The sequence below is a fragment of the Triturus cristatus genome, chromosome 9 (assembly GCF_964204655.1).
Source record: "Triturus cristatus chromosome 9, aTriCri1.1, whole genome shotgun sequence".
Taxonomy (NCBI): domain Eukaryota; kingdom Metazoa; phylum Chordata; class Amphibia; order Caudata; family Salamandridae; genus Triturus; species Triturus cristatus.
Window position 1 is genome coordinate 134,927,574 of NC_140592.1, and position 18,243 is coordinate 134,945,816.

The 18,243-nt window shown below is 41.4% G+C and overlaps 1 protein-coding gene across 2 annotated transcripts in view; it reads right to left on the minus strand.

Annotated features, from left to right (window-relative positions):
* The window catches only part of LOC146797519 (inter-alpha-trypsin inhibitor heavy chain H3-like), a 415,853-nt gene that overhangs the window by 75,021 nt on the left and 322,589 nt on the right, over nucleotides 1-18,243 (minus strand). For both annotated transcript variants that reach the window (XM_085624536.1, XM_085624537.1), the window contains 3 exons: nucleotides 17,215-17,250; nucleotides 10,042-10,155; nucleotides 5,708-5,912 (listed from right to left, as the gene is read on the minus strand). In XM_085624536.1, coding sequence (XP_085480662.1) covers nucleotides 5,708-5,912; nucleotides 10,042-10,155; nucleotides 17,215-17,250 — 355 coding nt within the window. The remainder of the gene's footprint in view (nucleotides 1-5,707; nucleotides 5,913-10,041; nucleotides 10,156-17,214; nucleotides 17,251-18,243) is intronic.

Genomic DNA, 18,243 nt, shown 5'->3' on the forward strand with positions numbered 1-18,243 from the left:
CATAAGCTTTTAACATAGGTTTGTGCGACATATCCCCATAGTCCTTATTAAATTTTTTCAGCCCGCAGATAGATGAAAAAGCTTTTGTTTTTTGGGCTTCTAGGTGAGTACACCATTTTAGGGAGCTGTCGAACCAAAGGCCCAGGTATTTATATTCTTTTACTATTTCCAGTTTTGTTTGTCCTAAATACCAACTAAATTTTTTATCTCTCTTGCCAAAACATAAAATCTTCATTTTATCCATATTTACAACTAAAAACTTTGCCTAACAGTATTCTTTAAAAGCATTTAATTTCCTTTGGAGCCCAAGTTCCGTTTGATGAATCATTACAAGATCATCGGCATATAAAAGACTTGCTACTTTCCTTCCATTCATTCTGGGACTTGCGCTTCTTTCTACTTCCAGTGCTGCAGGTAGGTCGGCTAGGAATATTGCAAAAAGCAGGGGGGCCAGGACACAGCCCTGTCTTAGCCCATTTCCTATGGCTATTTTCTTTGTCAGTGACCCTTGTGTGTCCTTTATTACTTGGGCCCAGTTCCCTCTATGTAGTTCCTTTAGGATGATCAATAGGCTTTCCGGTATATCATATTTTATCAGGCACTCCCATAAGCTCTTAAAATCCACAAGGTCGAAGGCTGCCCGGAAATCAACGAAACAACAGTACATTTTCCCCTTTTGTTCTATTGACTTCCGGGCAAGTGCCCAGAGGGCGAAACAGTGGTCTATAGTGGAATGACCTTCTTTGAATCCCCCCTGTTCAACCGGTACCACTGAGTTCTGGTCTGCCCAATCTTTTAGTTTACCTAATACTATTTTTGTGAAAATCTTTTCCCCAATATCTATTAGATTAATTAATCTATAGTTTTTTGGGGCTTGCATATCGCCTTCCTTGTGTAAGGCCCTTATTATTGCACCCTTCCAATTGTTAGGGAACTTCCCAGTTTCTAAAATGACTTGGAACATCTTAGCAAAGAATTCTGCCCACCAGTCCAACTGAGTTTTAATTATCAGGGCAGGGAGGTTGTCTGGACCTGCTGCACTTGTTAGATTCAAACGTTTTATCGTGTTTTTCACTTTAGAGGCCGAAAAGTCGGGTTTTAAAACTGCTACTAGACCGCTCAAATCTGGTTGCAAACCCTCTTCTGGTTCTCTGCCTGGGCTATATAATTCCAGCAAATATTCCTCCCAAGCTGCTTCTTCTACCACACAGTTCATTTTGGCCGCAGGGTGATCTACTGCTGATGGAATTAGTTTCCAGAACTGGCGTATATTCTTTGTTTCTATTGCCTCAAGCAGCTCTTTCCAGCAGTCTTCTTTATACTCTCTTTTTGCCCTCCTAATTAACATATTATATTCTCTTTTTAATTTCATGAGGATATCAGCCTTACCCTGATCATACTTTATACTTAGGCTACGTGCTGTTCTCCTCAATTCTCTCTTCTTTTTCAAACAATTCTTTGTAAAGCATCTTCCTTGTCTCTCCGGCTTTCTTTGGTTCCTTTTATCATCTATTTTGTCTTTCCTCAGACCATCGCTGAGGCTTTGGACCACTTCTTCAATTTTATTCACATACCAATCCGAACTCTGGCCACTTAATGTGCCCAGATCTAAGTTCTGCTGCAATTTTACTAGCCGGGCTACATACTCTTCTGTTAGTCTTGTGGTGATCCGCCTGGGGTATCCCACCTCTTGTTGAATAACTTTATTACAGGGGTTCAAATGTACATCTGGGAGCTCTAGTTCTAAGAGGTTATGGTCACTTCCTTCTCTATTAGTAATCCTAAAATCTTGAATTTGTTGGAAGCACCAGGGTGTCGTAAATACATAATCTATTGGGCAGTTTTGCAAACTTAAATTAAATGTTTTCTTTGCTGGACAGTCTAAGGTTGATCTTCCGTTTAGACAAAAGAGGCTTTTAAATCCCAAATAATTTCCCAGCTGAATATCATTGGATGTACATACACAGTCTGGGAAAGTTGCTTGTATTATATCATAAGCCTCCAGCAATTCTTGGAACCAACACTCTACTTTCTTTGGGTCCAGTTTATGATTAAAATCGCCCATTAGTATGATCAGATCCATGCCATATTTTTCACAAATTGTGTCCATATCATCTTTAAAATTCCCCATTTCGACAACATATTCCTCTCTGAAACCCCATTGCATATACACATTTAACAGCACCATTGTATTCTTTTTGTCAGAGGTAGATAAAGTTACCCTACATGCAAGTAACCATTTACATTTTACAGTTATTTCGATTACCTTTTTCACTATTTTGGTTGATAGCAATGTCATTATTCCCCCTGCAGGGCGCCCAAATCTTTGCTTCTTTGCTAAGCGATTAAACTGGCGGAAGCCATCGAATGTCGGGGTCTTGCCGCATAGCCAAGTTTCCTGGATACAGATGATCTCAGTGTTTTTTCCTAATTCCCTTATATTTTCTTGTTTGGATTGATCTCCGAGACCATTTATGTTCCAGGAAGCTATTCTTATGCCATGCGGCATGCCCTTTACCTATACAACGTCATCTAGGGATCCTTCCTCCCCACGCCCCTCAATTTACCTGTTTGAGGGACCTTCGTGGCATGATCCCTGACTCCAGTTTCCCCACCAATTTTCCACATCTGAATTATTTACTACTATTTTTAGGTTTCCCAAGTCAACTCCTTCATGTTCTTCCATATTAATTGTCCTTACCTGTCTCTTTCTTAATCCTGCATGGTACCTTAAAAATTCTTACCCTGCCGCTCTTTCCCTTCTACTTCTATTTGTACTTCCTCTTCGGATAGTATCCGTATCCCTTCTTTCTGTACCTCACTCTCTGCTTTTTCAATCGTAATCTTTACCAGGTCCGAGTACATCAATACTCTGGTCACATCCTTTCCTTCTAAATTTTGGCTAAATCCCACTTGTCTTAAATCATTTGACCCTATACCTTTCAAATTTGGGCACTTGGCGAACACTTGCAGAAGTTGTGACCTGTTTAGCGGCAACCTCTTCCTTAACTTCTTACCCCTTTTACCTATTGGTATTGGTTCAAAATATAACCACTTACCCTCCTTCCTTGCACCTTTTAATGCCTGCTGTTGTATCATTTGTACCTTATTTATCTGATTTGTGGGCCTATTAATTCCTACCACCGGAGTATTCCTGGTTTGAAGGCTTCCTCCATAGCCATGACCCAGGCAACTACCGGGATTTTTAGTCTGAGTTGGGGTTTTATTCCTAACTTGTTTCTCCTGCGTGCTTGAGTTACTATCTAATTGCGCCCTTTAGTTTTGTTTCTTTGGGATTTTCTTCCTCATTATATTCCTGATGGGGTTGAGTGCCTTTATTTCTTGCACCCTACCCTCACCTCTCACCTCGACCTCACCCGCCCTTGATCTTTTCACTATCTTGTTACTCCCCTTTTTTAATGGTTTCCTTCCTACTCGCCCTACTCTGTTTGCTGGCGTAAATCTAGAGACCTCGCCTCTTTTTATTACTCTCATTGGCCATTTTGAAATATAAACCTCTGTTTTTTCTTTAGATAAGTCAGCTGGTTCGAGGTGTTCCTCTACCATAGGCTGTGGTTCGATATCTGGGACAGGTCTTACCATAGAAGGCATTTGCCATCTAATCCCCTGTAGCTCACCCTCTATCTTAGCTAGGTACTTTTTCTGTACTTTTAAGATGTCATTGTTTGTCAGCGTGACTTCTAGAAGGCCTTCTAGAGTTCTCTGTAGTATTAACATAAGGTCCAGCATCGACGAAGCGGGTGTAGCAGAAAGTTCCAAATTTAGTTCAGAGTTTAGATTCAATTCCACGCTTTGTTCTATCACTGGTTTTTTTGAGTTCTCAAGCGGGTTTTGCTTTTCTTTCCTTCTTTGATTTAACTCTCTACCAGGTGCATCCTCTTCCTCCATCCTTGAGTCCTCCTCTGAAATCAGGGTATCCCGGTGTCCTGTCTCTTGTTCATAAATAAAAAGACCTCGTGGTGAAGAGGACAACCGTGGTGACGATAATATGAATTGCAGAGACTGATTGGCCATAGTTACTGATTCAATTGTGTGATCCTCAAGCGGTAGGGAGATGTTCCCAATCCCGTTCCCACTTTTACTCACACTCTCATTCAGCGGCGCAGTCTCTATTATTTCTGTATCGGGGGCTTTTGTTGGTGAGAATTTTTTAAAAAATGTTTAATAACAAATTCTTTTAGCGAATTTGCGGCAGTACCATCCTGTTTTTTGCTTACGGCCACACATCTCTTTGCTCTTTTCTTTGCCTTTTTCTCTGGGCTCGGCTCAGGGCTCTCTCCACTTCCTTCTGAGGCACTCGGGTTAACTAGGGTCACTCTTGGTCTCAGTTTAGGTTCCAGGTTCTTTTTGAGTTTCTTGGGGGCCATCCCTAATGCTTGGTTTAGGTTAGGTTAAGATTTCACAGTCTCTATAATCCCCAAATTAGGTTCTTGCTCTTTTAGAGTACAACCTATAAACCCTTTTAAACCCTTTAAAAAGTCCAGTAACCTTTAACCTGTCTTTTAGTACCAGTATCCAGAGGCGCTGCCTCTGACGCTCACGCTATTGCTGTCACTGAAGTAAGACGGGTAGCGTAGGGCTGGGCTACTGAAACGGGGGAGTGGAGTTTTCGGCGTTTGGCACGACAGAGTAATTCCTCCTTTTCAGTCACAAATCACCAGAGCAGGAGCATGCGTACAGCTTTTGTATCATAATAGCAGTTAACTTGCAAGAAGCTCTTTTGCCTGCCTTGCCTTTCTCCACTCCTGTGCAAGCTCCTATACAACCCCCAAACAAACAGTGTAAGCCAACACCTTACACATGATGCTCCTGGTACCTTGTGCCTTGCAATTGGTCTGCAACAGACTTCTGCGCCCCCTGCTGGCACTAGCGCTGCTCCGCGCAGCTCCCTGCTGATTTCCTTACTTTCCTGCTGAATGCTCCGCGGCTCCTCGCTCTGTCTGCGCCTCTACCTCACAGTCGCACAAGATCCGGCAGGTTCGAGCGCTAGGTTGAGCGCCGGTTGTTGTGCACAGGATCGGGCGCAACAGAATCGGGCGCCGGCGGCCTCTCGCCTCCATTAGCTCCGCTGGCTCTACTTCTGGTTTCCGTTTCCGCTCCGCGATGGTTCGCTCAGTGAAGCCAGGCAGGAACTGATCGGGTGGCTCCCGGCGGCGGTCTGTCTTACAAGTTGCTGTCACAGCCGTATCAGTTACAGGATTACCCTTTCTCTCGGTGCTATGTAAAGTGCTCCAATACCTTCGGGTCGAGTTTGCGCTATATAAATATAGCTACACTAATTTGCCCATAAACTGCACACACAAAATTGACATAAGCCTGTAACAACACACAGAAACTAGCTGTCATCCACATCCCTCACAGTCAAATCCTCCATCCCCAGAGAAAGCATATCAGCGTGTTTTTATGAAAATCCACATAGTCTGTCACTTTCTCCCATATCTGCAGGTCCTCCAAATTCAATTTCGGTTTTTCAGACTAGTTTGCAGACTAGTGGCACAAACATTAATATCTCTACATCGGACACTTCAATTTTCCAAAGGATTCCACTATGTAGACATTGAAGGACACATTTGTGGGATGTATAAACTCCTTACAAACAATCCCCATGTGATGGTTCAAAGCATTGGATTTAGACATGTACGGTTACCTGTTACAGCCATTCAATCAATTTAATGAGGCCTCTTACCCTCCTTGAGTCATGTTGACTGACTCTTTCCAGTGGAAAGAGCTTTTCTGTTGATGAATGTACACCGTAGCGATCTCTGTTGTCACTTCCACTTTGATACCCATCTTCTGGCTGATAAATCCAAGCTTTCCAATGTATGTTTTTCCAGCTTTACCTGTGCTGCCATCTTTATTTTTGCCAACTACCTGTGCATTAACTCCAACACCTAAAGAGACATAATACCCTTATAATCAGATACTGAAATATTTTACAGAGTTACATAGGCTACGAAGTGAATTGATCTTTTCTAAGCGTGTGTGAATACCTGCAAATTCGCACTCCAAGGCCCAGCTATAATAATCTCTTGGATTGCCCTTGTATTGCGCAGCGTCTTATAGTAAATATAGCGCTTAAATGAGGCAGCAAAGTTAAACGATTTCTCATGCAATGCTACACGATGCAGCACTGCGGGAGTTTTAGTAAATATAGGGCCAAGTACACATTCTGTAATATGAAAACATAGGGTATCATTTATGAGGACCCTTGTGCAATATGTTCTGGCCTCTTTACGTGGCTTTTCATGCCCTTGTAAATATGTGCAACTTTCACGCAGAACGCTGCGTGAAAGGGGCGTTCCATAGGTGTTCCCATACAACACCCATGGAATCTGAAGCATTCCCATATTTACAAGAAATCGTAAACCAGGAAATACGTCAGAATCTAACACTACCCAATGAGGCCCAAAATAATTTCCAAACGCAACTTCTCCATTTTAATTGATCTTAGCATGCTTGCCCTGTCAGTCGTTCCTCCTTGAATTGTACAATACAAAGGTTTCAAATAGAAGGAACTTCCCTCAAAAATGGCATGCAAAGGCATTTTGGGGCAAATCATTAATGAAAAAAATGACTTACCAATTGTATCGAGATTCAAACCAGACGAGAAGAACAATAACTTAGGGCCCCATTACGATGGCGGGCGGACACGGAAATCGGGACCGACCGCCAGAGGTGCGGTGGTCCCCCTAGGCCCATTAGGATGCAACCGCCACCCTGGCGGTCGCATCCCGCTTATGTTACATTGTGGCGGGCGGTGCTTGAAAGCAGCACCCACCGCAATGTGAAATGTGCATGTTGTGCATTGGCATGCACAACGTGACAGGCACAGCGTGGTGCCTGCCACCTTGTGTATGCCCCAAGTGCAGCCCCCCCACCACTCCTGGGGGCCCGTAACGGACCCCCCAAAGCATTTTTCACCGGCCTTCCCATGGCGGCATCGCTGCCATGGAAATGCCTTTAAAAATGCACATGATAATATGGATGGCAGTGCCTGCAAGGCATCGCCACCATGTTGTCTGCCTTTTCCGCCCGGCCGGCAATCTGACCGGCAGAAAAGCGGCTGACGTTCTTTCCGTCCGCCGCAGTGCCCCTCGCCATACTAATATGGCGGGGGGTGACACAGGGACATTTGGCGGGCAGATCGCCACTGCCGGGCAGGCGGTGGTGATCCGGCCGGGATCCTAATAGGCCCCTAAATTATGACATCTTTATGGAATGTTCCAAAGTCAATAAATTAGAGGTGAAGCTGTAGCCAACTCTAAAAGAGAAATTATACTGTCATGTCAACGATTCATTCTGTCTGCCACATTTTCTTATTTAAATGCATAGAAAATGTTCTTAAATGAAAAGATGAAAGACCCCAGAGGATATGTAGACGAAATAATTAATTCTTCATGATCTAAACCTACGTATTTAACTATTTTGGCTCAGAGGGAATGTAGACAAAATAATGTATTCTTCATGTGCTGGATTTATGCATTGAACTATTTTGGGGATGCATCCATTTCTACATTAAGTTCCGATAATTTAAGGCTGGTACAGTTACATCACATTTTTCAGTGGATAACCTAGTTAGTTATAGTGATTTCCATTCCTTTTTCGTTTAGATCATAATAAAGTTTTAATTCGTGCACCTCATACAAAATTAAAACCGAATGCCAAAGCTGCAGCTACTTTAGAATCATATGTTAAGGGTCTCATTACATAAACAAAAAATACAACTGCGAGAAATGATATTTAAAATTATTACATGTGAGTCTTATTATAAAAAAGATACTATTGGCTATCAATTACTGTGACTTAAACTTGAATATACAATTTAAACACACAAGAATGAATACAAATAATGAAAAATAACAAAGAATAAAAAATAAATTGTCAAATGTCAGTATTAGCCCAGCATTTTGTGCCATTAAAATGCATATTTTTTAATGCGGAGGTTCACGTGTGTTCAGGCGAAACGACATTGATCACAGTGCAGGAGAGCCGCTAGCTGAAGTGGGCGGAGCCATTGTCATGCTGTGTGGGGTCATGGGCGGAAACAAAATATGAATGACAGTTGAAAAGAGCAGTGAATAAAAAAGGCCCGACCGGCCGCCCCTGTATGCACCACATATGCATATTGTTATGCTTTTTTTTTATTCCAACATGCTGGTAAAACTGCTGAAGCTGTCACTATGAGAAAAATATTGTGCTTCTTGCCTGAAGCGTCCAGGAAGTCAGCAGGGACATCTTAAGGATTTTGGGGGTCCTGGGCCAAACGTATTTTGGGGGCCCCTGTTCGGAACAGCTTTGAATTTATGATCCATTTTCAGCTCTTCCATGCCCTCTTTGGCCAGGTCACTGACAGTGAACAGGCACACTGGTCCATATTCTTAATGTGTTTACATCTAATATTTAGGGATAGTGAGGTGTGTTTTCAATACTGTAACACAGCAGCAGTTCACTTATATTAATGAAGATAATCTCTGTGAAACATGACTATGTGAGTTCCTGCTTTAATCTGAAAGAATTAAACAAACGCAACATTTCTCTGCAAAATGTCTGATTCAAATACTGTTTTCCTTCCATTTATTTTCAGTATGGGTGATGTGTGAGAGTCTATTACAATCTGTGTAAGAATTATTCAGGGTCACCCTGGCAAGACTCTCTGCGGAACTGAGCTGGCTCTATCAGGGGGCCCCCTGAAGGCTGGGGCCCTAGGCCAGAGCCCACTTTGCCCATGCCTTAAAACGTCTCTGGAAGTCAGTGGTTCGGACCTTGATAGCGTCAAGGCTAAACTACTGTAATGTGTTATACCTCGGAGCGACACAGAGCAGGATCGATAGATTACAAAGAGTGCAGACGACGGCCGCCAGGCTTATTGTGGATCAGCCACGACGTGCGTCCATGGAGGCAGTGTTCCAGAAGCTTCATTGGCTCCAAGTAAGACAGAGATCCGCTTTTAAAGCATTATGCGTTTGATATAAATCCTTGAAGAACAATGGTCCATGATATTTGCAAACGTTTGTCAGACCTTACATACCCTCAAGGGACCTTAGATAAGCCGGGGAGCTGTTGGCTATGGTTCCTAATATATATGGGCGCAAATTAATTTGGCTACCTAGCGCCTAAATTGTGGAATGCTCTGCCCTTAGCAATTTTTCAGTCTCAGGTGGAAGAACTGTTCAGAAAAAAACTTAAATCCTGTGTTTTTTAGTAGGGGGGTTGGATAACTGCATGAAGGTGTGTGGACACCGTTACCTACACTGGCACGCCTCAAATGAGGTAGCTATGTGCTCTAGATATCATATTCTTATTATTATTATTATTATTATTATTATTATTATTATGCCAGAACTTGACAGCTGGAAAATGACTCGCACAGGTTTACTCTCACATTTGAAGAAAAATTCAGACCTTTGTTGGAATTCACAGATGATTCTACACCGGCCCATGGTGTCTGCAATAGTCAAAGCTGACCCTTCAGTAAGCCTAGAATCCTCTTGTGAATTCCAGATTCCTCACATGACAATCTCACATGTGTAAAATGTAACAGGTACACATTTATGTGTGCCTAAATATTTCAGACTAGTAACATTCCACATTAACACATTTGTTTTCATTTGTTTCTCCATGGTAAAACAATTATACCTATTGAATAATCTCTTACTCTGCACCAACACTTTGGCCTCTCTGGATACTGCTGCTCCTGGTAGAAATTATTCTGCAGAAATGTAAACTAAAGGGTTTAATTGAACCCTGCAAAGGTTTGTAAAAATCCACAAACTTGTATGCCTATGGGTATTCATCGTCTGTCCAAAGTATCCCCTCCCCAGACCACCAACCCCACCCACGCATGAGTAAATCGATTTGCAAATTCAATTTAATAAGAAACATGAATTCACTCTTGTGTCATGGGCAATGTTTGCACCTAAATCCACTACTGGCGTGCTAATAATTGTCAAATTTGGTTCAATGGAAAACAAATAGAAACTGAGGTCACATCAAGTTCTTATACAGAGACCAGAAGCCTACCTGTTACTGGATCAAACACCAGGCTCAGTATCACTCCTGGTTGCTCCTGTATGTTGAAACAAATTGATTCCCTGTGCCGTGGCAGCTGAATAATGAAGTGAGGATCTCCGTCAACTAAAAAACATGATTACACATTGGTTTTCTTTGTTGCAAAAGTGCTTTCCCATTCGTCCAGTACAATATTTCAAGGAAATACAATGGTGATATTACATCAACTTTAAAGTGGGAAGTGCATTTAATACATTGAAATGTCGTGAACTTATAGTTTATCTTGCATCATCTCATCATAGCTTTTGCTTGCAGGAGGACTTACCTTTAGGTAAAATAGGCCAAAATGGAAAAACAACCTGTAGAATAGGTCCACAACCACAGATTCATGTGTCTTTCCACTTTTCTCAAGGGGCAACCTATGGCGGCCATCTAAATCTGCAGCAAGGAATTACTGATCTCGGCAGTTACTAGTAATTCTGATTGCATAATCACCGATGTCCCGAGTCTATGACAATCAGGGTCTCAAGAGAGACAATAAATTGCCTAAAATAATACAAATCTACTGGAAAACTAGTAGACTCTTTTCCTTTTGTCACTTCGGGGCATATCATCAAGGCCAGGCGATAATTATCGCTCAGTGCTCTTAGTGCGAGGATAATTATCGCCGGCCAACGCTGAATTTTATCGCGGAGATAGCGTGCTATCAGCAACACTTATCTCCAAAGCGATAAAATTCAATGTGCAAGCTGCCAACTGTGTGATTATCGCTCGAAATCCAGCGATAATCGCACAACGTTTGGCGAAAGCTTGCTGATAGGGCAAGGCAGACTTAGCCATGATATCCACCTTCCATAGGATATCATGGCTGAGTCAGTTGAAAAGTAGGCGTAAGGAAAGTAGCGATAACCGAGGTTATCGCTACTTTTCTTGTCGCATTGCAGGTTAGCGTGTGGCTAGATAATAGGAGAAATATCTCTTAGCGACATTTCTCCCGTTATCTTGGGGTGGAACGCCCACTTTGCATCTCAGTAGAGATGCAAGGATGGGCACTGGGGGAAAGGGCGACAAGGCAAGGATTCACGCGATAGCGTGACCTTGCTGATAAGGCAATAAAATTATCGCCGCTTTTCGTCCGAAAATGGACGCTAAAGCGACGATAATTTTATCGCCTGGCCTTGATGATATGCCCCTTCATCCTTGGCGTTATTAACCAGGATCCTACTCACTATATCATGCATATTAGAAATGGGACTTCTGGGTACTAGTCGGCCCAGACTGTGTTGCAAGATCAAAAGAGACAATGGCTAGGTAAATTTGCAAATATTACAGGGATATAGTTGGCATGTACAGGAACCTAACTTATGTGACCTTTATTATAAATTCTAATAATTTTGGGGAGACATCCTTCTACCAACCTTAATTTTAATTTCTAATTAAGACTGAGATTTTGAATGGAACACCAACAGTAGACCTAGAAGCTGCACCACTTTGCCTCCTTTCCACCTCACAGGTATATCAGTAGCCATAGGTGTAGAAAGGAAGAGACGCAGAAGTATCAGTCTAGCAAACTTCATATCAGATCAACAGCCTGCTGGTTTTCCACAGCCAGATACATGTCTTGGAGATCCTGAAAACAGGAACAGATGCAGCCTTCCTCTGACATCATCTGTGCCCTCTCCCACTTCCTCTGCATTGCTAAGGTCCAGTATGGCATACTATGATGAGAGAGAAGGAGAGATTACCGCTGACCTTATAAGGTTGTGGCACTACATGACTGAGGGTTTGTGCTTCACTCCATTTACAAGTCTGACTGATCAATGGACCTTCAGCAACTAAAATGATGCAGGCCATAGCCGATTTTATTTTTCCATATGTCAGTCTTCATTTTCCTCCTGAATGTCTAAAAGTCCTGAGCTCATAAAGTACGTGTTGGAGTTCACTGACACAAAGTTTAGTGTAATAATGGCGTCATTTTATTTCCATAGTCCAGCTCATCCAAACTGCATACAGGCTTCTCCAGACTTCTAAAGATGTGGGAATCAGCAAGGAAGTGGCAAGTACATCAAGCAGGTTGCATTCATTCCCAAGAAGAAAAAAAAACCTAAATGTACAGACTACAATTACAACAAGCATTGGTAAATGCGTTAGGTTTTACCAATGAGATTAATAATGAGAGGTGTGGGAGCAGTGTATTGAGTGCAGGGAGAATGGTGTGAGTGCTCTCTGTGCAAGTCGAGTGGTGCAGGAATGAAGGTTGATAAGTGTGTAAGTGCAGAGTGTAAGTGTCTCAATGCATGGTGATTGTTGTGCGTTTAGTGCAGAATGAGAATTGTCTGAATATACAGGGTAAGAGATGTTACCCTGTGCAAGGTAAGAAGTGTGTGAGTGTAGTGTGAGCAGTACATCAATAGTATAAGTGTAGGATGAGCAGTTTGAGTTCAAGGTGAGAGGTCTGGGTGGAGGGTGAGAGGAATGTGAGTGTTTGGTGAGGGGTATGTCAATGGTGTGTGAATGCGGAGTCAGCCCTGTGTGAGTGGTGGGTGAGGAGCCCACACTTCTACTAGCTTTTGCATGTCCTGCAATCTGGGAGAAGAGCAGACTGTCCTTTAGTTCTGCAGCTAAAAAGGGAAGACAATGTAATGCCATCAGCGCATAATGTGCATCACGGGTTGAAACTCTGCGTCTCATGTAAATACCAAGAGTATGAAGATTTACTAATACCTGCAACATGAAGTTGTCCAAAACAGGTGCACTCAATATACCTACAAATGGGCGCCCTTTGACGTGAATGACTCTGAGCTGCTACTAACACTAGAAGTGTTCTGAAGAAAAACAGCAATACAGACTATTAAGTAGCCAATGGAGCGCCCTGGAAACAATATAAAATAAATAAATATGAATAGAACTAGCATAAGGGTGACTGATGTCCGTCAAAAATAGCTCACTTTCAGTGTAAGAGGCTGAATGCATAGCGGCTTCTTAGGGTGCATTGCATGGGCAAACTATTTCCTGGGGTAAAGAGTACATGATAATAGCTATGGGGGGGGGTGAGAAAGGGAGTTAATACAAATGCCGTCCAATCATGCAGTTCGATCTTGCTAGAAAACAGGCTCTAATGAACACCTGCACAACCCTACCGCTCTGTTCGTCATAACAGTGGAGCCCACTAACTGCTTATATCGCAGGTTCTAGTCCTGGGTATTTCCAAACATAATGATAAGAACAAAATTAGTTAAAAACAATGGCCCCAGGGGGAAGGGTTAGTGAAGGAGCACTAGAGTGTGTCTCTGCTTCACCCTGGGAGAATTTTTGAGTGGGGGTTGCGATTCGAGCATTGTCTTTGCAGATGGGCTGACAAGAAGTTCCATCAAAGTGGATGGAAACAGTACTTGGGTCTAGGGATGCTGATAAGAGCAAACACAGGAAGAACAACAGAAAAATAGGAAGCTATGGCCAATATAAACAGTGGAAAAGTAAGTGGCAAGCACAGGAACCAATGAAAAGCAAGGGGATGGGATGCAAGCCTCTTTTAAGATTGATATTGAATACAATAGATTTCACAAGCACCGTGCTGAGCAGGCGAAACCTAAACAGGAACGGGGAGGTAATATTCAATTTCCTACTGGCACGCCAGTAGTGTTATCACTAAAATACCCCCTTTCTTGTCCCTAGACTTAAAAGCCTTGCGCCCGCCTCAAGGTAAGGCTTTCTCATTCAAATAAATGTTATAAAATGTCTGTGGTACACCCTAAGGAAGGGATGTTACCATCAAGGGATGATGTAATTAAGTTTTTTTGTGAAATTAGTTTACTTTTGGCATTTTAGATCATGGGTTGACCTCACCTCTAAACTTAAAAACTATGACAAGTTAACAAGAATTGGAATAAAGATAAATAGTCCAAGCCCAGCTAGGTCTTGTGTTTACATGTAACATTATTTATATTTAGATAGATTTAAAGGTTAAATATCTTTACTTCAACAACCTTTCTTTTCCCCATCCTGGCATTGTCTCCTTTTCTTCTTCCTATCTATACTTCACACCTATTTCTGCCCAAATTTTAATTTGATCCTTTACTTTTTCTTACTCTTACTTTGTCCTATACTCAAACCTATCTCTGCCCTAATAATTACTGCTTCCCTAATTTTAATGCAATTATAGCAAATTAATTAATTGCACCATAGAATTAAATCTAACCATATTAAATACATGTATTGAAAATGGTTAAAACATAAGTTATATGTATAGTCTTTCCCTGACACTAAAGCCAAATCTAAATTAAATTATCAAATCAATTTAGTGGATTATCTCCACTGCACATATTTGAAAATGTGTGAGGAAGGATTGCACAGAAATTAGTTTAATTGGGAGTGTGGTACAACTAGACTAATGTTCTGTGATATAATCTAAAATGTACGTATTAAAATACACATATTTTAATGTATTATATAAGACAATACATTAAATACATTTAATGTATTTTTGTTCAGTCAAATGCAAATACATTAATTGTACATTCAATGTATTGTAATTCTAATGTTTGATTCAAACCATACTTGTTATATTTAAAGAAAATTATAAACAGTTTTTAACACATATGCTAATATACATATCCATTGTAATAAATACACACAAAATGTAATTTATTTTTTAAACATATTATCAGTAGTCCTCATGGTAGATACCATATACATTCATTAAATTGATTGTGATTAACTTTAACCATAATCCTAAATGAAACACAAATACTTTATTTCAAATCATTACCAAGTATATTGGTGATTCCCTGAATAATACAGAGTGGAGTGAAACTAGGATTAGAAAACAACATCTAATGACCCTGAAACTGGGCAATTATGGTTAGCTACTCAAACTATATTTCACCCCTGACATGCTCTGTTCCAGACCTCATCCATGCCATCATTGATGATATATGAAATGGTGATTTCTCAAATTACATCATTGATAACATCACAAATGACATTACTGATGACATCACTGATGAGATGACATATGACACAATCAATTACATCACTGTATAAATACGATTAGTGTGCAATGCAGAGTGTGGATGTGTGAAGCTAATGCAAGAAATAATTAAAGACGGTTCTGAATTCAAAGACTACTCTGATTTCATCTATTCTGTGCAATTACTACAAGGGAAAGGGTTGAAATCTTTGCTGCACTAAGCATACATGGATAGTAAGTACTCTAGAAAGAAGCAGACAGCCATCTACACATAGGGCCTAATTAAAATCATGGAGTATGGTGTGTCCTCCGTCAGGGCGATGGAGTAAAATACTCCTTTGCCTTGACGGAGCACCCATCCTTCACATTTAGAGACGTTCACCAGCCCAGCAGACATTCCTAGTCATTGACAGGAACAGCTGTCATGGTGGTTTCAGTCAGTGTTAAAAGTTTTATGGACGGTACTGTCAAACATGACGGCAGTCCAACAAACTTTTTAAAAGTTTTCATAACCCCACACCATAGGACCTTTCTCCTATGGTGGTAGGTGGGGTCAATATTTAGTTGTTTTATTACTGTCCCTCACTACCTGGTTTTACATGGCAATGACAAACAGTGGAAAAAAGGCATGTAACGACATCCCCTCTAAGGGGCTGATTACAATGTGAACAGGAGCCGTAACCGACCAACCTGCTGTCGTCGGTTACGACCCTGTAAGTACGATGCGACCGAACAGGGTTCGGTCGCACTCGTATACTTCACACTGCAAGCATGCATTCCAAGTGGAATGCATGCTTGCATTGTGAAAAGCAGGGGTGCAGTTAATCCCTGCACCCTGTGGCCGGCACCCCAAGGTGCCTGCCACCGGGTGCAGGGTTCAAAAGAGGGGCACCATAGGTGCCCCCAGGCCGCCATTCAGCAGCCTCGCACCAATGGGGGCCCTACTGGGGGCCCCCAAAGACAGTTTCTGACTGCCTTTTTGTGCCATGAAGCCCAGCACGAAAAGGCAGTGAAAAACTGCCATCGTACTCCCTCGGTCGTAAAGAGGCGGCCGGGGTAGTACTGAGGGATTTCTGGATGGCGGACGGATTCTCCGAGCCTGTCGTCAGCCATCCGGAAATACGAGTCGGATTCCTTTCTGACCGAGCCCATCGGAATGGCTCGGTCGGAAAGGAATCCGGCCGACACGTCCCAATTCGGTCGGAAGGGCTCCGACCATCGTTCGGAGCCCTTCCGGCAGAAATCAGAATTGGCCCCTTAGTGTTATAGTAGTATGTCAGCGAAGGAGGTGGAGATATGTTTCATCACCGACATACTGAAGGTCTGCCTGCCTGTAAATAAGGCGAGCAGACAGAGGGTTTTGGAGAGAGGGTACCCCGAAGCAACTACAATAGAGCACCCTCTTCAACAAACTCTAATTCAAGCCCCTAATGTTGTGGATAAAGATGTAAAGGGTTGAGACCTCGGTCTGTGACTGAAAATATGCTGTTTCCATAATATGTTAACCAATAGAATGTACTGTGTTTGCACAAAGTGTTGGGGTGCGATAGTCAAAATGATTAGTCTATAATCGGCCTTCCTATGTATTGTGCACCTGACAAAGGTACAGTTTAAATGCTTTGCTGTAGATACTGGGTGGGGTAAAGGTAGTTCACATACCCTATGGCAGCAAAGTTTGTCATTTTATCTGTGTTTTTAGTTGTATTTTTTAAGCCTTGAATAGTGTTTCATGATAAAGATAAACCAATCGTAAACTTTCACAGAAAAGTGACACATTGAATACAATATATAGTGGGAGGTAGGAAGGTCTGCCCGTAGTGTGACATGAAGGCACATATAGAACATGGTGTACGGTGGCTGAAGGTTATATCTACTTACAGTGTCTTCAAAGCAGTCCTTGATGTTCAAAAATGCTATCATCCAAGCTATTCTTGCTGGTTGAACGCAATATGTGTGTTATACTTGGCACAGTGTCTGACACTGTGCCACCCACACATGGTACATTTTAGCTGGTAACTCATGATCCATTTGAGTTAGAAACAATGTGTTCGGATTATGTAACAGGTAGTGGGAGTTTTGACAAGCGTGGTAAATAATTAATTACTCTGAACAAATCCACAGCCATTTAATAACGTTTAGTACACAAGAGATGACAAAAACAAGATAAGTAATCATATGCAGGAGTACAAATATTTTAAAAGTTAAATGATACATACCAAAGCTCTGTGATCTGCCTATATTTGTTTGTCGTGCTGAGGAAAGAAATATTTAAATTTTAGTGGGTAAATGAACAACTGCAGTCAAATTGCTGTAATGCCACGATATCAAATGAATGCAGAAGGCACAGCATACATATACCTTGAACTTTTTACGCAGGCACAGCTACATGCTGCTCCCTAATCTTGTGATTCATAAATGACTCTTACTCCAGCATTGTCGTTATGCGTAAAGTGCAAGAGGATTACATTTGATTCTATTATAATGTAGCGAAAGCATTTTCGTTTGCTACTTTTTTTTGTACCTTGACTGCTTATTTTTGCTTTATGTATTACGTTCTAAAATATATTTTCTCAATTTTTTTACAGAAAAATGGTAGTGAGAGACTGAAGAAAATCTTCGCTTTCAACAAATAAAGAATGATGTAACTTTTTGCCCGTGTTGTATTGCAACAACAGCAACAGACATAGAGACAGATGTACAAAGCCTTTTGAGGTAGCAAACAGCCCAATTCACAGAATTAGATCATGTCTGACTGCAAACAGGCCCTTTCGTATGTATGAAACCCAAACTGTAATTTGGTAACACGTTACCGAATCGCAACTTGGGTTTGCGACTACTTACCAAAATCACTGTCTGCTCTTAAAAAATTAAACTTTAAAAAAAATGTTTTAAACACATCTGCTTCATTAAATCTCATTAATATTTATGAGTTAGGTCGATTTTCAACCCTCTAGGAACCAGTGATAAAAATAAAAGTTTCAGACATTAGAAATAGTCATTACCTAATTGCAATTGGGAGGAAATAGTCTTTCCTGATTTAATTTGTCACCACACATTCAAATATGTCATGATTCCAAGCAACAATCTATTAAAATCTATTAAACACCTTTTATTTCCTAAAAGTTTAAAATCAGCGCAAAAAGTATGTGTTGTCAACTTCTGTGCAAATAGTCCCATATACATAACTGATTGTTACACTCTAAAATCCAGATACGTATCTAGACTGAGATTTGGACTTTTTTCCA